General features: G+C 56.8%; 2 protein-coding genes across 12 annotated transcripts in view; both read left to right on the forward strand.

Moving 5' to 3' along the window:
- The first annotated feature begins 428 nt into the window (after positions 1–428).
- Positions 429–11,381, forward strand: SESN2 (sestrin 2). Of its 4 annotated transcripts, XM_087760621.1 has the most exons (10): positions 429–620; positions 6,053–6,118; positions 6,930–7,127; positions 7,510–7,692; positions 8,057–8,266; positions 8,645–8,795; positions 8,965–9,080; positions 9,320–9,510; positions 9,730–9,874; positions 9,957–11,381. In XM_087760621.1, exons 1-10 carry the CDS (start codon positions 543–545, stop codon positions 10,041–10,043), a joined length of 1,425 nt encoding a protein of 474 aa, XP_087616747.1. In that variant the 5' UTR covers positions 429–542; the 3' UTR covers positions 10,044–11,381. The 4 variants fall into 4 exon arrangements, 3 of the variants coding, with proteins under 3 accessions (XP_087616747.1, XP_087616746.1, XP_087616748.1); XM_087760620.1 differs by lacking the exons at positions 429–620; positions 6,053–6,118 and adding an exon at positions 6,585–6,765; XR_015705430.1 differs by lacking the exons at positions 429–620; positions 6,053–6,118; positions 9,957–11,381 and adding an exon at positions 6,581–6,765 and having other exon boundaries at positions 9,320–9,595; positions 9,730–9,867.
- Positions 11,382–11,520: 139 nt separating this feature from the next.
- Positions 11,521–26,163, forward strand: part of PHACTR4 (phosphatase and actin regulator 4) — an 80,046-nt gene continuing 65,403 nt past the window's right edge. For 3 of the 8 annotated variants that reach the window (XM_087760619.1, XM_087760609.1, XM_087760612.1), the window contains exon 1: positions 11,521–11,998. The gene's annotated coding sequence lies outside the window, so the exon portion shown is untranslated. The other 5 variants (XM_087760616.1, XM_087760613.1, XM_087760618.1 and 2 more) reach the window with 5 other exon arrangements.

Below are 26,163 nucleotides of genomic sequence, written 5' to 3' on the forward strand. Positions count from 1 at the left end.
TTTTCCATCAGGTTTCTTTTCCCTTTGGCCCCAGGAGACATTTTCCGTGACTCCCTGTGTCAAAGGGTCAGGAAAGCAGGGCTGTGCAGAGGGACCCTGTCCTTCCTCTCGGAGCAGAGAGGATGCACGGAGTGCGAGACCCCCCCATGGCGCTCCCCCTGAGCCGGCACCGTCCGCCGGGGTGCTCGTCCGCGGGCGGAGGGCTCCCGTTGCTGCCCGCCCGGGGGTCCCTCACGGCCGGCAGGGCTCACGCCCGGCGGCCTCAACCCGCAGAAAGCCCAGCGCAGCCGCAGCGAACTGCAACCCCCAGCACCCCCCGCGCCGCCGCTCCCTATTGGCTGACGGGTGCGCGTCTTGGTCACGCCTCCGCGTTGCCATTGGTCGAGACGGGGCGGGGGCGTGGATGCCTCCCCCCCCCACCCCCGCCCGCCGCCGCTCTATGAAAGCGCCCGGGAAGGTTCTGGAGCCCGGGGCGCCTGGGGACCCCCGCCGCAGCCCGGGGCGTCCCGGGGCCATACTCGACGCTTAGCTCCCGCGCTGCCATGCTGGTGGCCGGCTCGCTGTGCCGCCCCGCGGGGCTGGAGGAGTACTGGGGCTGCGGGGTCCGGCGGGGCGGCGAGGTAAGGGCTCGGCTCGGTGCTCGCTTGCCCGAGGCGCTCCCGGTTTACATCGCCTCCCACCCCTCCCCGGGATGGGACGGGGTGCCGCTACCCTGCAGCGCGCCCGAGGGGTCCCTTGGGGAGGGGCTGGTGGTGTCCCCCCGCCCCAGAGCCGCTGTGTCCCCCCCGCCCGGGGCCATCCCCCGGGAAGGGGACAAGCGGGGACATGTCCGGCCGGGCGGAGGAGCCGGCGCCGGGCTGCAAAAAATAACCCTCTGGCTCATCTGCTTTGCAGCGAGCCGAAAAATAAGGGTGCTGGTGTGTGGGAGCAGGTTGGGGCGCTGGGAGCCCACCCAGGGCTCCTGGGGATGGGGTGGCCCTGTCCTGGCAGGAGGACATTGGGGTGGCTGGACAGGGAGCCAGGCAGAGGTCCTGCCTGCAGGCGTGGGCTGTGAGGTGAAGGGAAACTGAGGTAGGGGCTGGCGATGGGATGTGCCCACCAGGGTGGGTGGTGCAGAGCTGGTGGGAGGCTAGGGGGGCTGGGGTCTCTGTCCAGTCGTTTGGCTCATGCTGCTATTTCCTGGCTGGGCATAGGATCTCTTTGATGTCCCCGTTAACCCAGAGGTCTGGGAAACATCTCATTAGGAAACATTGCCCAGGGCTTTTGTGTTTGGAGTGGAGCCCTGAGGTGTCTGTGGAGCTTTGCAGGACCTCCCTGTCTGGCAGTCGGGCTGGTCTGCAACTTCAGTATACCAACCTGCTGAGTTTCCTGAGAAGTTGGGAGTTGCTTCTATTTGTAAGACTTATTTTCCCTCCTGAAAAAAAAAAAAAGATTGCTGTTTTTCCTCTCGCTTGTGCATTCCCCTTCTTTCAGGTTTCCCCAGGGACAGCAGGATTGCTCTGCAGTTTGGGGCTTTGCTTGTGGGGAGTCAGTGGCTCCCCAAATAGCTGTGCCACCTCGGCGTAGCTGCAAGAACGGTTATTCCTGACATGGGCTGGAAGCTGGAAACCTCAGGACAGTGGGTGGGAAAGACCCCAGACAGCAGTGCTGTTGGGGAATCCCCTCCAGCACTTGTCCTGGCATGAGCTGAAGTCTGAAACTGGTGCTTTGGAGCAGGCTGGGGGAAGGACGGTAGTGGCAGAGATGCCTTAGACCTTGGCCACTGATGTCCAGCAGGTACCACTGACTGAAAGGGCTGGGACCTTCACACCCACTGTGAAAGCGCCTCAGTTTTGTTCCTGCATGCTGTGGCCATGGGGTTTGCATCGCTGCAGGGCTGCCTGTTCAGTGGCTGCTCTGGTCTTCTCTGTGAAAGCTCTTCAGGTTTTCAGGAGGAGGGAGGGTAGGATTTGGGGATCCTGTTGCCCTCCTTGCTGGAGTGTGGTGGCAGCTGGGTTTGCTTTCCCAGAGCAGGTGGGGCTGGGGGCAGCTTGTGCCAAGGGGGTTGTGCCTGTGTGTTGGCTCCGCGTGTCAGCAGGGCCGAGCCCTGGCGTTTCTCTCGCCCCCCGGTATGGCCCAGGCACAGCCTCCTGCCTGGGTTTTGGCAGGGGCACAGTTACGAGGGGCAAACCCACTCTGCCGGGCAGCTGCAGTAGTGTTTGTTTAACCTCGCCTTATCGGGAATGATTTTCCAACACCTGACTAAGCACTGGCACCAGTGCAGGGGGTGGAGGGGGGCTTCCCGCTCTGGGGGAATTAACTCCTTCCCCCCATGTCTCTGACACCTCTGCCTGCTGTGTGCTGGCTGGAGCCTGGGAGCGGGTTGCATGGCTGGTGCAGGTTGGCATATTGCCTCTGTGCCTCAGTTTCCCCATCAGCGGAAACAGGAGGTGAGGCGCTACCCAGAGGTGGCACAGTGAGGGTTAACTGCAGCACCCCTGAGGATTGCTTAATGCAGCAAAACATAACAAGCCTCTGTATAGGAATGATTAAAATGCACCTTCAAAAGTCACCCTGAGCTGTCACCGAAAAGTGGTGGGATGGGCTGGGCTGAGCTCCCCGGCTCCTTGCTGCCTTCGGGGTCAGAATTCCTGCTGTGTGTGTCCCGTGGATTTGCCTGCTGGGGTCTCTCCATTGCCATCCCCTCGTGGGGAGCCTCTTGGAGCACCAAAGAAGCTCTTTCTCCCCAAACCATGAGTCAGTGCAGAGCCAGCTCAGCACCCAAAGCAGTGATGGCACGAACCTGCTCCTGTTGTCACCCCAGTCTCACTTCCATGATGACTTGGGACAGGAGCATCCCGCACACTCAGAGTTGTCAGAGCATGCAGGTGCTTGCTTTGCTGGGGTGGCTGCAGCCTGGTGCTGGCAAGAGCCCATGGTGTGCTGTGACCCACTGCCTGACACGTGGGGAGCGTGTGGCCGTGCTGACAGCTGCTGTGTGGTCACCTCGTGCCATCCCACACCCCTTCCCCGCTCAGGAGAGGGTGCCAGGCTGCGCCTGCTGCCTCGGGAGTGGTTTGGAGGCAGCCGGCAGGAGAAGGCACCCACCATCACCTGGGCTGTGCCTGGCTCCGGCTCTTGGGTATCTCTCCTGGTGAAGCCGAGTGGCAGCCCCGGGGCTCATCCCTTCACAGGGCATCACGGAAAAGACCCCTGGGAGAAGCAGCTCCCTGCCCTGTTGCTCCACAGCTGGAGAGCAGGATGTGCCTTCCTACCGTCGGCACCCCCGGTTGCGTGTGTCCAGGCACCCTCCTCCTGCTGCCGCTGTTCCCCTGTGACATGTCCCATCTCCTGCAGGTGAATCCCAGCAGCGGGAGCCTCGCTGCCACTTTGCCTGCAGCCTCTTCTGCACGGTTGCAGGAGGCTGGGAGCATGATGCTGGGTGTGATGCTGGATGCTGAGAACGGGGGAGAGCAGGTTTGGGGGCAGAGCTGCCCTTTGAGCTTCTCTGTCATTAGTGGGCTGGAAGGTGTGTGTCCGATTGTGCTGTTGGTTTTGGAAGGCTTCTTTGTTTTGGAAAACGCCACTAAGTGCTGTGCTTGCTTTTCTCTGCATTGGTGCTGTGGGTTTCCCATGCCTCTCCCAGCTGTGGGACAAGCGGTGGCCGTGCCCTGCCCACCCCGGGGAGCCTTCGACAGTGGTGGGTGAAGGGAGGTGATGTGGGGAAGGGAGAAAGGGGGTTGCTGGGAATTGCCTTGGTGCAGTGTGACGGATGGGATGTGGGGAGCATCAGCCTGGCTGAGCCACAGGAGGGAGGAGTGCAATAAAATGAGGGTCATGCCTTTGCCCCCCCCACCCCCCCCCACCCCTCCAGGACAGCAAGAGCTGTGGGTTCTGTGGGAGCAGCAGCCTTGCAGATGGTCCCCAGTGCAGCTCCTGCTTTTGCTGGTTCACCCAGTAACTGGGTGCTGTGGGAGCAAGGCTGCCCACTTCCAGTTGTGAAGAGTGTGCGGGCAGCACCCTGCTCTCCCTGCTGGGGATGAGCCATTTATTTTGGGTCCTGGGGGCTGGCAGGGAGCCAGGCATGCCTTGTGGTTTTGGCTGGCCTGGCGCTGCCTTCACCCACAGCCGCTGGGACAGGGTGCCTGGCTCTCTCTGTGTCCCCAGCAGTGCAAGCGGGGGTGACCGGTGGCTGTTGCCTGCCCAGTGCTTGTCTTCCTACCGTGTCTCTCCCTGTACCCGGAGCAAAGCAGGGCGCAGGTCTCCACTGGCCAAGGCATCCCTCCGGATGGGCCGCGGGAGCTTTGCCGTGTCCAACACCATGGGCACATCTGCTGCTGCCTCTGGTTCTCTGTGGCACCACTGCTCCCCACTGGGTTTGCATAGGGGATGTGTGCCATGGGATGGAGCAGGGTGGTCGTGGGCATCCTGGGGGGCTGAGACCCTCTCTGCTCCCTGGGCGGGCAGATCCAGGCCCCGGGCTCACATCCTGCCTGCACAGTTGGTGCTGGGCTCCTGTTCAAAAGTCCCAGTGGAGGTGACCGAGCACAGCCTGCGCTTGGGGATGGGTCCCAGCCTCACGATGCCACTCCAGCTCCTGCTGGCAGAGGGACCCGGGGGATTTCTGCAGGGAACGGGAAGAGGAGGCTGGTGCATCCCCACCTGGAGCGGGGGCCCTGAGCACCTCCTCCACGGTGGGCAGCGGGTGCTGCCATCAGCACCTGTATCCGGAGCGTGGGTTGGAGGAAGTGATGCTGTGGGTGTCTGTCTGCTGAATGCCCTTTCTGCTGCCACTTCCCTGTCTCAGTCCTGGTTCCAAGCAAGCACTGTGTTCCCCCTGTATTTGAGGGGACTGCACACCTACCCCACTTCCCCCTTGCCTGCTTCCCAGGGCTGGGAGCAGTTGAACCCTTTTCCACCCTCTTTTCTCCCAGCCCCAAACCAGGTTCTGGATTCTCTGTAGGTGTTTTGGGAGGATTAATTAAGCTCTCGGGGTGGATGCTGCATCCTCCCTGTCTGCGGTTGGTACCTGTGGGTGCTGCTGTAATGCAGGCAGAGAAATTTCCCCTGCACCACTGCAAACTTGCAAACTGGTAGGATGTTGAGGTGCAAAACTGGGACGGGGGTGGATTCAGGCTCTGCTGCATCCCTGTCTTTCGGCTCCAGGGCTGGCTGGGGGGGTCCCCATGGGCACCCCTGGAGCAGGAGGGCTGGAAGGGTCCTGGTCCCGTTGTGCTCTGGATGGGGGGGGTCCCGCTTGCGGCATCCCCATCGCTGCTGCTGTCTGCACCCTGGTTGGGTGCAGCTGGCCCCCACCTGCCAGCAGAGAGGAGGAAAATATCTGCTTGGAGAAAATATAGCATGGAAACACTTGCTCTTCCCTGGGGAGCTGCGGGGGGAGGTAGAGCATGGGGGTGTCAGAAAGGAGTGGAACCCTCTGCCTGGAGTGCAGAGAGCAGCAGCTAACCTGTAACCAGGTGTCTTGTTTCTGTCTTAACTGCATTAACGGATTTGGGGAGGAAAAAAAATAAAACTGGTAGAGAGGTTTATCAGCATTTTGTGCTGGGGCGGGGGAGGGGGTGGTGGTGGTGGTGTTAGTGGGAACTCCGGGCACCATATTTATGCTGGTGATTGCAAACTGCAGCGCCCTGCTGCACCCAGGGCCATGGCCGGAGCCGTGCTGCTCCCGGGACCTATCACTGTCCCATGGCTCCAGTTTCTGCTGTGTTTTCCCATGGAGGTGGTAAACAGAGACCTGGGAGCAAGGGGTGCCTTTGCATTACTGGCCTGCGATGCCTCAGCTCTGGTGTCCTGGCACGGTCCCAGTGTGTCACACCTCCCGGGGGTGCAGAGCAACACCCCTGCCTGATTTCATCATGCGCTGCCTGGCCTGACGCAAGGGCGCGGGGGCGATGGCTGCATGTCCCTATGGCCCGTGCAGGGTGGCTACATGAGTCACCCCTTCCGGTGCTACTGCGCTCGTCCCGCTGGCGGCGGCCGCTTGTCCCGGGAGCGCTCAGTGGCTCCTGGCTGCCCCAGTGCTGGGCTAAAGCTGCTGCTTTTTCCCTCCTAGGACAGAGGGGTCAAGGTCCCCCGGCAGCTGGGGAAGGGCCCCAGTGCCTTCGTCCCCCTGGGAGAGGTAAGAACAGTGGGGATGGTCTTGGGTGGGTGCATCCCTCCCTGCTGGGGGGGGAGTGGGATGGGGAAGGGTCACCCAGCCTGGGGTATCCCTGTGGCAGTGGGGGGGTCTCTGGTTTTGGAGGATGGCGGGGAGGAATTGTGTTGTTTCACCCTGGCGTTTTCCTGCCCCAAGTCCCTGCCCTGCCTGTGCCTCAGTTTCCCCACTCATCCAAATGTGGCTGTCTTTCCCCTGTGCTGCAAAGGCAGCCCCCATCCTGCCCTGCCTGTCCTCCTCATAAACTGTGCCTTGAAATCCCTGGGGCTCCCCATGCCAGGGCACCCTCAGCCCTATCTCGGCACCCAGCATCAGTGTCCCAGATGTGGTTTCTTCTTTGGCAGAGATAGCGCCGTGGTTTCGTCACCACAGTGGGAGTGGAGAGACCGGGGGGGGCGGGGGGAATGAGCCCCATCTCCTCCCTGCCACACACCAGTGCCCAAATAAACAACCCAACCCGTGGGCTGAGCCGGCTGGGCTGTGTGGGGTCTGGCATGGACACCCCCTGTCACCCCCTGCCCCCCGGGTCCGGGAGGGGGGAGGCAGGCAGCGGGGGCTGCCGGCGGTGTCCGTACCAGGCAGCGAGGTGGAGGCTGGACACCTCTGATGGGGTGAGCATCCGATGCGGTGGGATGGGTGCTCCTGGATGTCTGGGTCCTGCTGGCCACCAATGCTTGATGGGGGGAGGTCTCCCTCTAGGTTAGGGGGGCTGTTGGGAAGAGTGGGGTGCTGCAGCACACAGCCCTTCACTGCCCTCCTCTCTCGGTCCTGGTAGATCCTGCAGGAAGGTGCGGAGAACAGCCGACGCCAGCTCCTCATCGAGGCCTTTGTCTCGGCGGGCAGAGTGGACAACATCACCATGGTCATGGGGCTGCACCCCCAATATCTCAGCAGCTTCTGGAAGACTCAGTACCTCCTGCTGCGCATGGACGGGCCCCTACCCTACCACAAGCGCCACTACATTGCCATCATGGTGAGGATGGTAGTCCCTTGGGGATATGTGTGGTCCCAGCACCTCTGCTGGGTTTCTGCCTGGAGGCAGTAAGGCTTTTGGGACCCCACAGATGGGGCCCCCCTCTGATCTGTGGTCCCAGAGGCTTGGAACCCCCTTTGGGGTTGGTCCTGTGGTGCCCATCCAGGGTACCCCACCACCCCTCCCCTCCAGGGCCCCTGGGGACTGGCATTGATGGTGAGGGGGGGCAGACACCCCTGTCTGGACCCTCATCCCCAGGGAAAACCCTCCAAGGGCAATGTGGGGAGGTGGCTTCCTGCCTTGGCTTCTCCAAGGGCTTGTAGCAGGGTTGTGGGGGGCTCCTGGCTGGTGCCAGGGGCTGACTGCCCAGCTCTTCCCACAGGCAGCAGCCCGGCACCAGTGCTCCTACCTGGTGGGCTTGCACATGGGGGAGTTCCTGCAGGTGGGGGGCAACCCAGCATGGCTGCAGGGGCTGCACTGTGCCCCCCAAAAACTCAGGAACCTCAATGAGATCAACAAACTGCTGGCGCATCGGCCCTGGCTCATCACCAAGGAGCACATCGAGGTGAGAGCTGATGCTGCTGGCACAGACCCCCCCCCAAAACATGCTCTGGTTTTGGGGGCTTGATCCCAGGGGCCACATCCCTGCTTGCACAAGCCCCCCCAGCTTTAAGCCTTTCAGGGCTGAGGGAGTCTCTGAGCTGGAGGGCAGGGTCTGTGCTGCTCACGATGGATGGGGAAGGGGTGACTTGTCCCCTGTGGCTGGGGACTGTCCTGCTGACAGCGGCTGGCTTATGGGGGAGGCACATCCCAAACACCCTCCTGTCTCCCTGCCCTTGGTTTACCTCGGCTCTAGGGTGCGGTGGGTGGTATGGCATAGTGAGCCAGGGGGCTGGGGTGGGGTCTCTCCAACCCCACATGCCTCGCAGGCCCTGCTGAAGACAGGGGAGAACAGCTGGTCACTGGCGGAGCTGGTGCAGGCCCTGGTGCTCCTCACCCATTACCACTCGCTTGCTTCCTTTGTCTTCGGCTGTGGCATCAACCCTGAGGAGGACCAGGATGGGGGGCATGGCTGTCGGCCCCCCTCACCCCACAGTGACAGCAGCCCTGCCTCTGACGACAGCGTGGGGGGCTCTGGGGTAAGGGGGGGGCTTTGCCTTGCAGGGGTGGGGGTGTGGTGTGGGAAGGGAGGGCATGGTGAGGTGCTGGACTGGTTTATGGTGCCTCCCCTGGGAATTGCCCTAAGGCCTTTTATTGGGAACAGGAGATGCTTTAGGACCATGCAGTAGCATGCTCCACAGGGCTTCCTCCTTCTCCCAGTCCCCGGGATGAGGCATGGGAGCAGCTGGGGTCTGGGGGGCAGGATAAACCCAGAGGCAAATGCTCTTTAGAAAAGCCCTGGGGCTGCTCCAAGTGACAGCAGGGCTGAGAGCAGCTCTGTGCTGCTCTGGGCTTGCAACCCCTCTGCAACCTTGCTTGACCTGGGCGAGGGTTGACTCTGTTCTCTGCTTTGCCAGGGCAAAGATGCCATGCAGGAGGTGGAGGTGCTGATGGAGAGGATGAAGCTGCTGCAGGAAAGCCAGCTGGAGGAGGAGGGCGTCACGCAGGAGGAGATGGCAACGCGCTTTGAGCTGGAGAAGACAGAGAGTTTGCTGGTTGCTCCCTCGGGTGAGGAGGTGCAGGGGTGCAGCTGGCTGTGGGCCAGGGACATCACAGGGGAGGGGGGAGGGAGCCAGGATCTGCCCAGGGAGGAGCAGGATCAGGCCCTCAGCTGCAGGGCTGGCTCTGTTCAGGGTCACGCTGCATTGCTCATGGCTGCTGTGGTGGTGTCTTGTAGATACTGCGTATCACTCCCTGCAGTCCAACGTCCTCTGCTTCGTGGAGGACCCCGAGTTTGGCTACAAGGACTTCACACGGAGGGGTGAGCAGGCACCCCCCACTTTCCGTGCGCAGGTGGGTGCCCGTGGTTCCATGCCAGCCGGAGGGGAAGGGGTGGCAGGGTGCTGGGTGGCAGGTCCTGCTTGTCTTGGCTGGGGGGGGGGACAGTGGGGCTCTTCCCAAGGTTGTGGACAGTTTGGCTAATAGTTGTGGGGGTCAGCACGGCAGGGGGAGACACCAGCTTGTGTCCCTGGCTTTGAAGGAACCCCACGTTTCCCTGTTAAGCCCCTACCCCAGCATCCTTTTTCTGGCAGGATTACACCTGGGAGGACCACGGCTACTCACTGATCAACCGCCTCTACCCTGATGTGGGACAGCTCCTGGATGAGAAGTTCCAGGTCGTCTACAACCTGACATACAACACTATTGCCATGCACTGTGGCGTGGACACGTCCATGCTGCGCAGGGCCATCTGGAACTACGTCCACTGTGTCTTTGGCATCCGGTAGGTTCCCAAACCATGGCCGGAGCCTGTTCACCTTGGGTAGAGCCCATGAGCGGGTCCAGCCTGGGAGCCTGTGACTGTCTTGGTGAGACTGTGCTGCTGTTTAGACTAAGGCAAAGTGATGCTGTTGTGGGGCACAGCCTGGGTCTGAAAAGAGCCCAGGGTGTGTGAATGGACAGGGGTTGTGCCTGGAGTAACGTGCCCTCCTCTCTCCCCCAGCTACGACGACTACAACTATGGGGAGGTGAACCAGCTCCTGGAGCGCAGTTTGAAGATCTACATCAAGACGGTGGCTTGCTACCCGGAGAAGACGACTAAGCAGATGTATACACAGTTCTGGAGACACTTCAAGCACTCGGAGAAGGTGCTGCCCTATCCCTTCCCCTCCTGGCAGGCCATGGGGGAGTCCTGAGCCCCCATGTGCTGACCCCCCTCTCCCTGTATAGGTGCACATCAACCTGCTCTTGCTGGAGGCTCGGATGCAAGCGGCTCTGCTGTATGCCCTGAGAGCTGTCACCCGCTACATGACCTGACCAGCCTCTGCTCCCTCCTCCTCCTCCTGCCTCAGGTTTGGGAGAAAGGCCGGGGGGAGCTGGTACCCTAAAGACTTAGCTGGAATATTGTTTCCCCCCTTAAGGGGCCTGGAGCTATGGAAGGAAAGGGAGGGCTTCCCTGCCCCCCCTCCCAGGAGAGGGGATCCTCAAGAAGCCGTCAGCGCTGAGAAGACCCCAGAGTGCTGCCCTGGGCTTGGCAGAGCTGGGGGTGCTTGACTGCTCTGTGTCTTTCTTGGGGTGAGCCTGAATGAAGCCAAACCAGGGTGCCTGTGGGTGCTGCCTTCACCATGCAGTGCTGGTATTACATCTCTGTGCCATGTCCTGGCACCAAGACTGCTGCTGTGGAGGACTGTCCTCATGCCAGAGATCACCAGAGGGTATCATGGGCTTTGCCCCTGCTTCTTGAAGACATGTTCTGGAAGATGTGCAGCTGCTGGTGGGGATGCTGCCCTGGCACCCCCTCCCCACCTCTCTGGCTTGCAGCCAAGGAAGGCACCGCAGGAGTGGTGGGAAGGATCCGCCCATCTCCTTGCCCAGCTGGGCAGCCTCTAGTGCCACTCATCTCCAAGCTGAGTCCCCCCCATGTTAGGGTCTGCATGGCTGGGGGAGAGGCTGCGGCTCCTCTCTGCTGTCTTCAGTGCCTGCTGTCTCATGGGGACATCCCCTCCATGGCTGGGGGTGTGCGCAGCCCCTTGCTGTTCCTCCCCATGGGCCCTGGCGTGGCCGGACCCCAGCCCTCGGATGGGGGCTGGTGGGCCTGCAGGAGGGGTTAAGCTCTACCCTGTCCTGCCCCCCCCCCCCCCCCCGACCCCTTCAATTTGGGATGTGAAGTGCCTCTTAACTTTGATCCCAGGGCAGGAGCAGGGTGAGGGTAGAAGTGCCTGTGGTGTGTTTCGCACCTTTTTTTGTATCATTTTTCAGCCACTGGCACATCTTCTCCTAACAGCAGGGAGCTGTGCTGGGGTGTGGGGCTGCCTGTGGCTGCCCTCCTGCCTGCTGTGAGGGTGATGGGGTGGGACGTGGGGTGGCCATAGCTTTACCAAATGTGCCAGAGCATTTCCCACTGGCGCAGGTCGCCGAGGAGGTGCCTGTTTGGGAGAGCCCCTGCTCCCGCCTCTGCTGGAGTGTGGGTCTGGGTCCAGCAGTGTTGCCTGCTGCTCGGCCTCTCTTGGTTTGTCTCTGCTGAACCGTAGCTGCAGTTAAGTTATTTCTGTATTTTTTTTTTTGGGTGTATTTACTCCTGACTGGGCATGGAAGTGCCACTGTGACTTTGCTACAGATCTTGTTTGGAAAAATAAAATTGTTCTTTTTTTTTTTTTTTTTTTTTTTTTTTCCCTTCTTTTCCTAAATGCCTCTGCAGGGCAGTGCTGCCAAGCAAGCGAGTGTGAGACAGTTTCCCTTTCCCCTTGCTCAGCCCTAGGGGCTGATCATGCATAGCACAGTATGGGGTGGGGGTGTCCCACTGCTCTGGGGGTAGCTGGGAGCAGCCCTGGGTTGTCCAAGGGGGCAAATGAAGGGCCTATGCACCTCCCCATTTGCCTGAGGGAGACAGGCTCGTCTCCAGTGCACCCTCCTTGCAGTAACCATTCCCAGCCACTCCTGGGTGTAGCACCCTCCTGGAAAGGCAGGATTTGGGGCACCAGCACTCATTCCAATGTGGGTGTCCCATGGGATGCTCTGGTCCTGCTGCTGGGATGGAGCTGAGCGGGCTGCAGGGGTGGAGCTGCACTGGGGGGACCCTAGCCCTGTGACGTGCAGCCCGGCACTTATCAGGGTGCGGGCAGGAGCCCCTGGCAGCTGCTGATAAGATCCCAGAGGAGGGGCTGGCCCATCCCTCCAGACTTAGGTGCATCCTGGCGCTGTGTGCCTGAGGAACAGCGAGGAGCCGGATCCTGGCTCTGGGGCTGTGCAGACCCTCCAGCCCCTGCAGACAGGTAGGACCCACTATGCTGCCTGTCTGAGTGGGGATGTGGGGCTGTGGGCAGTGAGGCTGGATGGGGCTCAGGCACCACCAGCATGGTAAAGGTTTGCTGGGGGTTTATAGCGCAGAGCCTCTATTTGCACTGTGCACAGGGGAAAGGTGCTCTTGGGGCAGCTCAAGGACACTGGGGAAGCTGAGGCAGGAGGGCAGGTCTCCCTTGGCTTTGCTGGTCGTGCCAAAGTCCCTGGGCTGGAGTCCCCATCCAGATGTCTGTCCAGGTCTGCTTCGCATTTCCAGTGACTGCAGGCAGGTTTAGCAGATGTCTTGTAGAGGAGAGCTGCAAACCACAGGTAAGGGTTAGCTTAACACTTATGAGATACCAGAGAACCCCCTTGGGGTGCGGGGGGGGCCTGCCTGCGCTGGCCAGGCTTGTGCAAGGCGTCAGCCAGGCCAAGCAGTTTTCCTGTACTGAGTCACAGCCTCCAAATACTTAGCCTGTTTTTCCAGCCCTGGCTGAGGAGGCTGAGCTGCTGACAGTGCCTTCGGGCTGCAGAGAGAAGAGCAAAGCCCTCTCTCCAAGTGCTGTATTTTTAGGCTGTCACCCTGTAACACCCAGCCAGTGAGGGGACAACACTGTGTGGGGGGCCTGGGGGTGCTTGGGGACCCCCTGGAGTCCCTAGGGCAGCCCCCAGCCCCTGCCAGGGTGACAGCTCCCTGCCCTGCAGCTTGGTGGGTTTATTCCCCAAATATACTGGGAAACTGCAACAGTGAGCTTATTTTTAAGTGAGTCTAGCATGATTTTAGGGAGGTGCTTTGAATTTTTAATGCTAGTGGCTTTTGTACCACATATAGGGAGGGGTCTGGCTGCGGGGTCTTGGGGACCTGGTGTGGCTGGAGGTTCTGGTAGGATGGTGCCAATGGTTCAGCTGCAAAGAGGGGAAAATTCTGTGTTTGTTTTTCAAAAGAAGTGAGAAAATGTCATCTTTTAGGGAACTGAAACAGCTCAGAAAATCAGGCAATCATTAGAAAAGGGTCAAGCCAACAGGGAGATTCTGTCTGAAGAAGGATTTTTCCTGCTGCCTTCTGGCGCTCTTTGAGGCATCTGAAATATTTTGTTCAAATGGAAGAAATCCTCTAAGTAAAGGTGCTGTTTCTGGTCATAGAGCCACGCTGGGAGGGGCCAAGCCTTTGGGAAGGGGGGGGGGGGGGGAAGAGAAAAAAACCCACTCTGTTGCAGTTTTACGCCAGCATATCTGGCAAAATCAGCACCAGCATCTTGTGGGGTCACAGCTCTGCATCCCTACCCTGTCTTGCTTTTCCCAGCAATATCAAATAACCAGGGTGACACCGAGTCCAGCTGGGTCCTGGGGCACCCAGGGAACAGCAATGACACCCCAGTGCTAACTATACAGCCCTGCAAACCCAGCGCAAGCTCATGTTTAAACCCCAGTGCCTGGTTGATGCATCAGCAATTGCAAACCCATCGGGCATGGCCACCTGTTTGCAATGCCTGAGCAAGCAGCGCCTAGTGTGAGCCAAAGCCTTGCGATGGCTTTCCTGGCTCTAGGTGCCATGGGGCAGGTGGAAGGAGGGTCTGTGAGTGCAGGGCTGTGTTGCAGCAGTGGCCAGGGGACTCGGGCAGCCAAGGCCAGGAGGGGTTTTGGCTTGGACAGGGCTCCCAACAGCCGGCTGGAGCTGGGTACATTGCTCACCTGCAAGGTGCGTGCCTGCGTGGTGGTTTGGCTTGGGGACATGAGGGCATGAGCTCAGGTCACCTCCTCCAGTGCTTAAAAAAAAAAGAAAAATGTACATGTATTTTTTTTTTTAATATGTATATATATATATAAAAATAATATATATACAGAGAGATATCTGTGCTTTCGGGGTGGCTGACAGCAGCCCGAGCTCCAGCACCCCTCTGTACCAGCCCAGCATCCCTGGTGCAGCAAGGTTTTCTCCCTTGGAGAGGTTTGCAGCCCAGTGCCCATTGCATTGCCCGCCCTGCAGCAAGGAAGGGAAAATACCTTTTTGCATTACTTTCTATTGTTTCTGCTGGTCCCCTGCTGTGTTTGCAAGATGTGGAGTGACCCGCTCTGGGTGGGATGGCTGCTCTGTGCCCCTCATCCACCCCATCTTTGCTGCTGCTCTGCCCCGCTCCTCTGGTGAGGCCCTATTTAAGTACCTCCCTGCAGGCATGTATTCATGTTATATCCTCATGCTAAAGCAGAGAGAAAAGGGTGCTCGTAGACCTAAGGGCTGCCCAGGATGTGGCAGCTCCCCCTTCCCCAGGGTGCAGCCCAGGGAGGAGCTGGTGCCCAGGGAGGAGCTGGTGCCTGGAGCTAGCGCTGCCCTGAGCATCGCTCGGTGAGCTGCAAAGCAGGAAGGCTCTTGAAAGTGTTATTTTTAATCCTTTTTTTTTCCCCTACAGTCTTGCAAAGCTTGGCCTTAGCAGCCAGTCTGGTTTGGGCTCCAAATTTTCCTCCCCAGTTCCCCAGATTTATTTTAAATCCACAAAGGATTTACCGTGGGCACCCAGTGCTTCCCGTGCTTCTCCCGACAGATGGTGGGGACACCCAGGAAGGACTAGTTGCTTGCTTTATTTTTTCCCCTATTTTTCTGCTACAGCATCAAACAACTTGGGGATGAGCTGGTGCCGTGGGCCTCCTTTAACTCATTGCCTGGGTCATCGTATCAGTTTAACCCCCTTCCTTTTTTCAGGTGGTCACAATTATAAACCAATAAATTCCTCACCCTGTGTTTAACCAAGGCCTGCAATTTGTACACATATATATAATTTATCGTCAGCTTTCATTGTCTGTCTTGCAGGGCAGAAGGCGTGTTAATAATCTCCCTACCTACAGCTGGTAGTTATGATCCCAATGTATGCAATTTTTTTGCACAATTGCCCTCAATTTAAAAACATAACGTGTTAACGGTGGTTAAAATGCAGCAATGCAATGGGAAAATAATAATAATTGCGGGCTGTGCTGAATGTGTGCTTTAAGGCTGATGGAGTCCCAAGTGCTTTGCAAAATGGGCATTACCAAGGCTGAGCTGCTGTGCCGTAATATGGGGAGGGTGCAGCGGCATTGTGCCATGCCGAGGGTTGTCTCTTGCCAAGCCCGGCGCCTGGCCGAGCTGCAGGGGGGATTTGAGCAGCAAGGGAAGTCCTCAACCTGGAAGTCAGATGGGCTGGGGCTCAGCCCAGTTCGTGTGGGGCTGGAGATGAGGGGGAATGTCCGTGCCCTGAGCGTCGGCAGCTTGTTGCCCTACGGCTGCGAGCAGACACCTGGACCCACTACATGGGCTGGAGATGGATAAATTCAGGCTGGAAACAAAGCAGCTCTTCAAGGGTGAGGTGGATGTGGAGGTTCAGCTCAAGCACGTGATGGCGGTGGGTGCAGGTCTCTGACCCAACTTTGCCCAGTGCCCATGTCCACATGGCTGTGGGCAATCCCACGTGTCTCCCATGGGATCACACATTTCCCACCAGTGAGGAGCTGCCTTGGCAGCGCCTCTGCTGTTGTCACCCTAGACTGCAATGGAGTTGAGCCCTGCAGCCCCAGTGCTCCCAGTCCCTTCCAGGCACTTTCCAGTGGTGGAGCCCCAGAGCCACCCAGGGACACTGGTAAGGGTTTTGCAGGGTGGTGGGTGGGAGGGAAGGACCGGCCCTCCACTTGCTGCTTTACTTCATGGGAACAGAATGTGTCCTTCCCATGGAGCCCAAAATATCCCCTGGGACCATCTGCACCCGGCGCCAGCCCTGCTTCTGTGCGTAAATGACACCATATCCAGTCCTGCTGGGGCTGCCAGCCTGCAGCCGTGCCACCAGGTCACTGCTGTGGGACGGACACCGCCATCAGGGCACACATGTGGTGTTGCAGTTTCAGGATGCTGAGCACTGCTTTTGCAGCCATATTTCACCCAGAAATGCGGCTTTGCACCCTGCCAGCACCTAGCCTGTGCACCGAGGTGGGCACCTTTGGGTCCCTGGAGTGCCAGGAGCCATCCTGCTAGTGCCTGGGAGCCAGACTCCCCCCACAAGCCCCTCCAAAATCAGCTCAGTCCTTGCAGGCACAGAGGGAAAGCTTCACAGGGTGGGAGTGGATAAGGACCCAGCCCTCTGCTCCTTTGCAGCAGGTAATAAGCTGTTTGCTTTGGATTTAAGAGCGACCATTTGGCTGTCACTGGGAAGCCGACTTGCTGTCCTCACTGGGGACAAACCGGGCTTATCCTGGAGGAACTGTGGGCCCTGGGCACCGTGGGCTGTAAATCCCAAGTGGCTGCTGGAGCATTTTAGTCCTTGAAAAGCAGCCAGGCAGCAGCGATGGCATGGTAGCGTGCGGGGAGGGCTGAGACCAGAGGCAGCCCTAATTCACGATGTGTCCCCGAGCTGCTGTCACCTCCTTCGCCCCGGGTTCTGGGGTGCCATCCTGCACCCCAGCTCTGCACCAGCCGGGAGACGAAGCACCCCGATGGGTGCAAAGGGATCCCCATCACATGCCCGTGCAATAGAGGGGAACAAATCAGCTCCACAGGCACCGCTGCCCCTCAGCCCTCTATTTATTTGCCTGGCATCAGCTTTGCAGCCCAAGCGATCTCCGGCCGAGCGGCGGTTCCCAGCCCCGGCCCGGGGGCACTTTTCCACGGCCGGGCGGGACCAGCCCGGGGCTGGCGGAGCCGGGGCTGGCTGCTCCCCGCCGCTCCGGCTGCTCCCCGCCGCTCCCGGCTTTCCTGGGGCGGCAGCGCCGCTCGCTGGGAGCCGGCAGCAGCGGTGGCAGCCGCCCGCTGGAAACCAGCCCCGTTGCAAACCTTCCCCACTGTAAACCCTCCCCACTGCAAGCCATCTCCCCACGTCCCTGCTGCAAAGCTTCCCCGCTGCAAACCATCCCCACATCCCTGCTGCAAACCTGCCCTGTGTCCCTGCTGCAAGCCCTGCTGCAAAGCTTCCCCACAGCCTCACTGCTGGCCCCGCTGTCAACCCTCCCTGTCTCCTTGCTGCCAACCCCACTGCAAATTGTCCCCATGTCCCTGCTGCCAGCCCCACTGCTAACCCTGCTCATCTTGCTGCCAGCTCCGCTGGGCAAGACCCCCTGCATCCTATTTTCTTGCTGAGTGGCTGGCTTACAGGACATCAGGGGACGAGGGCACACCCCAGAAAATAGAAAATGCAAGTTGCATTCTTCCCTCTCCCACGTGGGATTTGGAGCATCCCCATCCCTCCCAAGAGATCCACAAGAGCTGGCTGGCCACCCTCAGTGTGGTGGGTCTCAGACCCTGTCCCCAGCACTCTCCCTGTGCCGCACTCATTGCACAAAGCAGGGAGCAGAGCCAGGATCATGGCCGGGACCTGAGCCTGCCCCTGCCCAACAGCTGCTCTGAGCACCAGGCAGCAGCTCTGCCCACAGCCTGTCTGGATGGTAGCAGAGGGAAATGCCCCATATTCCTCCCTTCCCACCAGGTAGAGAGGTTGGGGTACTCCCTGGGGACATCCAAAGCAGGAGTTTTTAGCAGCTCCTGTGGGCTGGAGGTAGGCTGTCACAGCAGCCTGTGCCTTGCTGGAAGCCAGGACACAGCCCTTCAGCTCAGATTTTGCTCCTGTAAGGATACTGCTCAGCATCCAGGAGCTGTCATGGGGGTTTGTGCCACCTTCCCCTGACCCCCTTGCAGGATAGCGCCTCTCCTGTTTAATCACCCCCTGGGTGGGCTCTGAGCACGACTCATAAAATACGGATGGTCTTTAGCTGCTAATGCCAGCCAGCCCCTGACGTGACTGAGGAAGGGGAGGGGACTTGGTGGCTCAGAGCACAGCACCCCAGGGTGGGCTCATCGCCCCCCCACGGCACCTTTGCAGCAGCGGGTGGCTCACCCACGAGTCGCCCAGGGACGAGGACACAAGGGTTTTCCCCGTGTGACAGACCAGTTTGGCATCGTTGCCATCCATGTGTGCATGTGACACTGCTCGTGCCAGTGCTGGGAAGGGTGCACTGTCTGGCAGCGGCTTCTCTGGCTAATAAAAATCGCTGTTCCTGGCTGAGATGTTGGAGGAAGCTCCTGTACTGGCTTTGCCTTGCTAGTTCTCCAAGGTGGTTTCTTCAGGGTTTAGAGGCCCTGGAGCAGGAACCGTGAGAGGAAGGACAAGCGCGGGGGGAATGATTGATGGATGTCCCTGGCCGTTCCTGCTGGGACGGTGGGTGAGCTGGTGAGCATCTCACCTCAGTCCTGGCTTGGCTGAAATCAGTAGTACTCCACCATGAGCTGCTTTATCATCCTGCATGTTTAATAAGGGTGGTTTACAGCTTGACCCTCAGTGCCAGTTCCATCCCAGGGAGTTGTGAGCATCCTCGCCCCATGCCCCATGCCACAAAGCCAAGCTGGCACAGATGCACAGCAGCCATTTCCAGCCACCCTGGTGGCTTCTCGCTCCATGGCTGAAATGGGAACCCCAACCGCAACTGAAGGATGAGTCACATTTCCCAGAGCCAGCTACAGAAGAAGGGAATTAAATACATATATTTACACTGAAAAAGGGAAGAGCGACCTCTGGGTCACTTGATGTGTTTCCAGAGGGGCTTAGCCGAAGCTGTGACACCGAAAGCCTGGGGTTTGTCATGGAGGAAGGTGATCTGTGTATCATGAGGGAATGGTGGAAGCTGGTGTGGTGCGGTGACCCCCACCTGGATGATGCAGCCAGATGGGGAGAAGCCGCTGAGCGTCACGCACCGTGGGAAACTGGAGCTGTGCCATGTGCTGCAGGAGAGTGGCTGGGAGTGATTTCGGAAATGTGGCACAGAGGAGCCCGAAGGTGGGGGAGAGGGCACCCAGGGAAAGTGGGGGGTGTCATAGGAGATCAGGAATCCCTCGAACAAACCTGCCCTGTCCAGGTAAGCCACCTCCACTCCTGCCCTGGCTGAGCTCTGCAGCACAATCAATCAGGCAGGCAGCTGCCTCCTGCCTGCAGCCCTGCCAGCACCATGTTGTGTGTGCGTGCGGTTGTGCCAGCAGCCCTCCAGGGATGCCGGGGTTTTGGAGGCAAGCATTCCCCTGCTGGGGTGCTAAGGGCTGAATCAACCTCCCAGGTGACCTGGGAACTCAGGCTTCTGTGGGCAAACCCTATCTCTCTTGCAGGGGCATGGGAAAGTGAATTTGGTGCCGATGCTGGTGTGGGGAGATGCTGCGCTGGGAGGGAACAGTCTGGCCAGACAAACAATGTGGCCAGACAAACAACAGCCCGCTGGGAAATGGATGGCAGCAAATGAGCACATGGCTGGGCTCCCCGGGCACCAGTGTCTTGCTCATGCCACAGCGCAGCTGGTTGTTAGAAAGTTGGTCTTAAGCTTTGGTGAGGATGAGGTATTTTGTCTTTTTTTCTGGTATAGCAAGTGTCTGTTTCTGTAATTTGATGTATTACAGTGATTGCAAACTTTAATATAAAAATTAATCCAAAGAAAGCAGGGGTTTGTTGATGATTGAGCTTTCACTGGAGAGAATGGAAATTAAATATATAGATATATTAAAAAATATATATATATTCTCTTGTTTTGCTCAAAGACATTAAATACTCCCTCCCTCCAGCAGGTAAGATCTGAAGCCCCATGCATGCCCCAGGGGCATTTTAATCTTGATTTTCTGTCCCTGGGCCAGCCGGTGGCCCCATAAAACCCCTCACCCCGTGATTTAGGGCAATCGCTCAACGGGAAAGGGAAGGGGCAGTGGGGTTCGATGCCTCATGGATGTACTGATGGCTCTGCCCCCTCCTCCCCACGCCCTGGCTGTGCCCTGCTGCCTGAGAGCCTGTTTGGGGGACAAGGATGCATCACCCTGTTTCCCCAGGGGCTCCCATACAAGCTAACTGGAACAATTAGAGAGTAAAAGCTTCACCCCAGTAATTAGACAGACTCATGCGGAGGTTGGTGACAAACAATGTCACATCCCTTTGGAGCCGTGCTATAGCTCTGCTAGGGTTGGGGTGCGGGGAGGGGGCCTGCCCCAATGCCCAGCCCAGGTGGGAGATGCCTTTTGTGGGGTTTTTCTCTTGCCCATCATCCCTCGCTCACCCCATACCTCACCCCCACTCTCCCCACTGCCCCCCAATACCCCACCCCATGGCACCCCATTGACACGCAGGCACCAGCTTCCCCCAGCCCCAAATCCCTCCATGTGATGCCCTAATTGATGCCAAGTCCCCACCTGGCAGTACCCCATATCCCACCTGGCCCCCAATCCCCACCCCACAGCACCCTGCTCTCCGACTGACCCCCAAACCCTGCGTCACCCCAAATCCCTCCATCTGCAGTGCTGCAGTAACTGGCCCAAGACCCCCACCCCACAATGCCGCAGCACCCCAGCTGACCCCAAATCCCCACCCCATAGCACGCCAGCACCCTCTTGGCCCCCAGATCCCCCAACCCCAAGTCTCACAGCACCCGGTTACCAACCCCAAATCCTCCTAACCCCAAATCCTTCCTGTCCCCAAATGCCCCCCCAGGGCACCCCGTCACTCCCTGACCCCAAAGCCTCACCCCACATCCCCAGCACCCCAGCACCCCCCACCCCAAACACCCACAGTCCCTCTCACCTCAACCCCAAAGCCCCACCTCAGCCCTCTCAGCACCCTATCAATCACCCCCCATCCCACCCCCCATCCCCACCCCCACCCCAAATCCCCCCGGCCCTCCCGACCCCCCTTCACGTCCCTCCCGCTGCCCCGCTCCGCAGTGAGGGGGCGTGTCCTGCCGCCGGAGGCGTGCCGTGCCACGAGGGGGCGTGGCTTCCCGGCGGGCGGACTACAACTCCCAGCATGCCCCGCAAGCCCCTTCCCCCCGAGGCTTCCGGCGGGGCCGGCCCGGGAGCGGCGGAGGGAGCCGGCGGCCGTGGGCAGCAGGTGAGGGCGGGCGGCCCTGGGGAGCCCCGCCGGGGGGTGGCCAGGCCCGGTCCCTCTTCCCGCCGGCAGCGCTCTGGGTGTGGGGCGGCTGCGAAGGGTGTCGAGGGGGCGCTGGTGGGATCACAGAGGGGCCTGTGGGGGTGCCGGGGGGCGCTGGTGCGGGGTGAGCGTGGGGCGGTCAGTGAGGAGAAGCGGGAGGGACGGGCGCGAAGGGTCATCTCGGGCCGCGCTCTGCCCGCCCGGCCTGGTGGGGACCCCCGGAGCTCCCCGGAGGCTGGGGCTCTGCCCGCGGGGTTGGCTCTGCAGGCGGGCCGGGCCGGGCCGGGCCTTCCGCGGCTGGGGGCTTCCTCGGCGGGGAGACGCGGCCGGGAGCCGGCTCCTAGCTCAAGCTCATGCCACAAACCTCTTTAAAACGAAACAAGCGGCAGCGCACCGGCCGGAGCTTCAGTTTCTGTGCACTGCTGTCCTCTGAAGGGCTTGGGCTGTGAGTAAAAGTAAAACGTGTTTTTTCATCTGTGTTGCCATCCTGTTGCTTTCTGTGAGAGCACTTTCATCCTTTTTTAAGTTCTCTCTGAGGCAGCCCCTTTGGTATTTCTTTGTTTGATCTGTTCTGTCTTAATGTTGACTGAAATTTGAAACGTCCCTGCTGTGCTTTCTTGTTTAATTGTTCTTTCCTTCTCTTTGCGTGCAGATGAATTATTTACCTCTTTGCCTTGCGTTGGGTTGTGTTTGTCCAGGTGAAGGTAGGTGAGGGCTTGGTGCCTCTCTCTGGGGCTGAAGGTACTGAAAAAAAGCGAGTGATGTGACAAGGTGCTTGATCCAGGCTGAAACAAAGTAAAAAGCTTCTCTTCTCAAATGTTAAGATGTTTAAATGTTGCTTCCACAAGCCTAGAGAGAGAAGTGGGAAGCTCGTGATTGCTCCTGTAACGTGTAAAGAAACCTTGAATTCTACAGGAGTGAGTTTTAAACTTTTTAAAAATATGAACATCAGCAAGTCCTGGGCAGAATCAGGTTTGCTCGCAAAGGGGAGTGATGCAGTTTTCGGTGGTCCATTCTTGGTGGGTAAAGGATCAGTTCGGCTGAATTAGCTTGATGTGCTAGTGTTGTAGAAGTTGCATGGGAGTGTACTAAATTCCTCTGTCTGCTATGATTTCAGTATAAATGCCTGTTGCTCTTCAAACATACTGTTTAAATTAAGCCAAATTACTTTTAAGAGTAGACAAGGCCTAAAATTGTAACTTTACGTAGTTTAAATTCCTTTTCAAATGAGAGTGCAAAAAAGGGGGAAATAAAGCCAAAATGAGGCCACTTATGAGGGAACCTGGTTGGCACACAGTTATGCCAGTCGAAGTTAACACCTTGGATGGTGATGGTAACAAACCCATTTTCCCATTCAGAGTAGGTTTAAACTTGTTCTTCCCAACAGTGGTGGAAATGACTGCGCTGGTCTGTCCTAAATTAGTGTGGTTTCAAGTGTGTCAGCTTGTCCTTTCACAGGGCTGGCTTTGTTATCTGATAATATCTCAAAGGATGTTTTTGTAAGGGATGTTTCCTTTCTGGACTACCAAGGAATGGCTGGATGAGCTGTATCTGAGGCACAGAGCGCCCTCAAAAGTGCTGGAAGATGGGGAGGGGAAGTCCTGTTGGGAGTATGGGACAGTGCAGGGAGGCTGCCACAAACAAGGGGAATGTGATTGCATCCTTGTTTTCATGCCGCTGGATCAGTAATCTGTGATTATGCAGCCGCCTTCTTCATTCAATCACTGGTTAATTTGATTTCCAGTTTAATTTGATGACAGTTTTGAGAGCCAAATCACTTGTATTTAAACAAATGGCTTCTATTTTGATCAAATTTCATTGTGTTTGGCATGTGTTGGGGCATTATATGTATTAAAAATCACTGACACTGCAGTTCCTGCAGGTCTGTTAGTTGGTGATGAATATTCAGTTATGAGCTATACAAAACCTGTGTCTGGCAGGGAGTGGGAGAGGGGGGGCTTAAAGCAAAACCCACGCAATGGTGGAAGTTGCACTGATGTTAGTTTTTTGTCACTGGTCTAAGTGATGCCATGCATGAAGCAAGTTGCAGATATCCTTGAGGTCATCTGCGTCACCTCAAAAAATGTTCATTTTTCAGGCAAAACCAGAACTTTGAGCTACAGGGAGTGCAAGGAAGCTGGTACGGCTGTTGCGGGCAAAGATGTCATCTTGTTCTTGCTTCCATTAAAGGTGGGAGTGGAGTGTGTGTAGTGAAGAGATGCTCCATGTCATTCAGAATTGGTTCCCTAATTTTGTTTAGTTGGGATTTTCTGCATACAAGTGCCGTGTGAGAATGCTTTTTTTTGCTGGCGGGTTTGGAAAACTAATGGATGTGCGACTGCGGCAGCATTAGGCCTTGGCTTTGTGTCGAGGGGAAAAAAGTCCTTTCAGAGATCTATTTTTATCATTTAATTAGTAGCTCTTGCTGCCTTGTCAATGCTGTGGTGGTAACTATTTCCAGTTCTTTTCTGCGCAGTGGGATCACGTATTAGTCAGGCAGTGAATGCACCAGCCAGCAGTCATACCCTTGGCTGGCTCTGGCTGGGGGCTTTTAACTCTTTCCAAACTGTGCCCCCAAATCCAAGGGCAGATTCCAGGTGAGGAGTCAGTATATAGATATACAGAATTTTGTCAATCTTCAGCTGAGGGTCTCGAAGTGCTTTCCAAATGGTGACTGTCCTTAATTTTTCTCTGCCCCAGAGGACTTTTTGTATCTCATAAGGAACTGGGCTGTGGAGGTTGGTGTGATTTGCTGATGGCTGGGTGACAAGCTTGAGATCATAGGTAAAAGACTGCAGATTTCCTGATTCTGGCTCCTATCTGCTGGTTTTGAATGACTCGGGTCAATCTTTTGGAGCTGGAAGGTGACCATGGAAAACCTCTAGCGATGACTATGTGTTGGTATTTAGGCTCCTTGCAAATCGGGAATTGCTGTTTTCCTGATTTCTAAATGACGAAGCCGTTAATCTACAGATACTCTTTCTTGTGTTGCCAGTTCTACTGCTTGTGGTGTCGACTTGTTTTTGATTATCAACTGTGCTGAGATATGGAGGTGAGAGGCAGCTTTCGTCCCCAGCTACAGCCTGCTTGTCACACTGTTTGAATTTCTTTGTTTACTGATGACTGTATGCTCTTTCCACTGGGGAAGGGATGGGGGAGGGAGGACTAATTATCTCCAGAGAGTGGCTTTTAATGCTATTAGTCAAAGGACCAGGCTTCATCTCGTAACTGAATGAATTGTGTGAAATAACATGAAGCACTGGTGGCAAGGATATGAAAATTGAGAGTGGTCCAAATGATTTCTCTGCTGAATCCTGGAAATAGATCCCCCCCAAGCTGTTGGCTAGCAGCAGCAATCGGTGGAGGAGGGAATGGGTAAACAGATTGTTAACTTTATTCTTTTGTGTTTGTGCTTTTGGCATGCTGATTACAAAACACAGTTAAGAATTGCTTACCTACCAGCTGCACAGCTAAGTTCAGAAGTCATGATGGGCAGTGCATTATCACGAACTAATTAACCATGTCTGCTGAATGTCATGGGGCAAAATAAGGTGCATACTGATGAGGGCGATTTGTGCAAGTCTGGCAATTCTCTAGCTCCTGCACTAAGCTCCTAGTCTACTCCAGCTGCGTGCCTTTTGAAACAGATTTGGTAAAGATCATTGGACTTTACCAAAGTCTAATGGCACTTAAACTGGAGGGTTTGAACCTTTTCGTTTTGCCAGCTCCAGAAAGCTTCTGTTAAAAGAAATATGAACCTCTTTGCAGACAAGTGAGGTACTGGCAGCCAAGTTTTCCTTTAGTTAACCAATACACAAAAGCGAACCCCTTAATTAGAGCTGCATTGCCATAGACTCGGTTGTCTAAAATCCATCAAGATTAATCCCCGCCATTGATTTTAAACCGGAGGCAGCCCCGTATGGGCTTCCTTCATTGCCTTATAGTTGTCTGCGGGAGGGGTGAATCTCTCTGAATGTGCCTACTTTTCTCCCCTAAAGATAGTTAGCTTTTAGGGGTGCAAGCAAGAAAAATTTGGCCTGAGTCCTACTGAGAAGCCTGAATTTGTAAACTTGGATCAAAGTCTGAGAGGCACTGTCTTGTTTGGTGTCTGCACAGTGTTTAGCACCACAGCATGCTCAGGGCTCTTGGTGTTACAAACACCGTGTTGCAGAGGGTGTCTTAGCAAAAAAAACAGGTTATTGCTAGACATGGCCTTCAGGTAGGAGGTTAGGATCTCAAGCCGTGTCTCAGTGGGTTTGCAGAGGCTGTGCTCATGGAGGTGAAGTCTCCAGAGGTGCTTATGGATGGGGGAAAAGCCAAAGGTCATCGCCTTCAGAGAATTTGAGCTTTGTACAAAGCATATAACTGTCTAAGCCAGTTTTAAGGGGACTTTGGCAATTGCTGTACTCGCATGCCTTTGTGAAGGTTGTGTTCTCTTGTCTAATTCTTCCCTCCTACTTAAAGTCAAGTCAGTAACGTGTATGTTACTGACTAAATTCACTGGTATAGGTCTGGGGTAATCGGCTGTTCTAGCAGTGCCTGCTGGAAGTGTGATTTGTATCAATATTGTTTCAGCCTTGGCAAGAGCTCTCCTGCAGATGTTTAAAAGTGCTGGTGGTGGTATGTTATTGATTACTCTCATCTCCAGAGCTGTCTAAAAGTTTTTGCAGGTTTGGTGTACTGCGAAGATCTGCGGGAATCAGGTTTGTAGGTACAGCTATTACCAGCAAGCCTTTGTGTCCTAGTGCACAAGAGACTTCAGCGGGTTTATGCAGGGATAGAAGCAGGGCCAAGAGGGTTTGGACTGGTCTTTGCTGGCTCAACAGGCTGCCTCAGGTTCTCTGGGAATGTATTTTAAAGCTGCTCTGCTGCAATATTGGCAGTGGAAATCTGGATGGACCCACAGAATTTCAGTTACTGATCTGTGCTTCTGTATGGAGTGACCTTGTGCTGCCTATGTTATCTTTATCAGCTGGGACCTAGAAGGGGGAGGATAATAATTACTAAAATAAGTGATAGGCTGTCTGATTTGTGCTAGCAAGGTTGGTCTTTTATTGTTGGGGATATTAAGTCTAGTCTGTTGCAAACAGGTGTAATTTACTGCTAGGTGGGAAACAGCAGAAGTAGAAAAAGGGCTGTTAAGTCCATTTGGGTTTGTTCCCCTGTAAAGCATGTTTGTGTGATGCCAAAAGAGAGAACAAGTAATTAGAAGCAAAGTCTTTTTTCACTTACGTTTTTGATCAGTAGCAGGTGAG

This window comes from Nipponia nippon, unplaced genomic scaffold (genome assembly GCF_047370975.1).
Source record: "Nipponia nippon isolate SJK-2023a ecotype South Korea unplaced genomic scaffold, ASM4737097v1 scaffold_23, whole genome shotgun sequence".
Taxonomy (NCBI): Eukaryota; Metazoa; Chordata; class Aves; order Pelecaniformes; family Threskiornithidae; genus Nipponia; species Nipponia nippon.

What these genes read in the sequence shown, in the direction of transcription:
- SESN2 (XM_087760621.1), top strand. Translation starts at nt 543, where the DNA reads ATGCTGGTGGCCGGCTCGCTGTGCCGCCCCGCGGGGCTGGAGGAGTAC. An exon ending in CCCCCACTTTCCGTGCGCAG is followed by an intron (nt 9,081 to 9,319) that starts GTGGGTGCCCGT and finishes TTTTTCTGGCAG; the next exon opens with GATTACACCTGGGAGGACCA. An exon ending in ACTTCAAGCACTCGGAGAAG is followed by an intron (nt 9,875 to 9,956) that starts GTGCTGCCCTAT and finishes CTCCCTGTATAG; the next exon opens with GTGCACATCAACCTGCTCTT.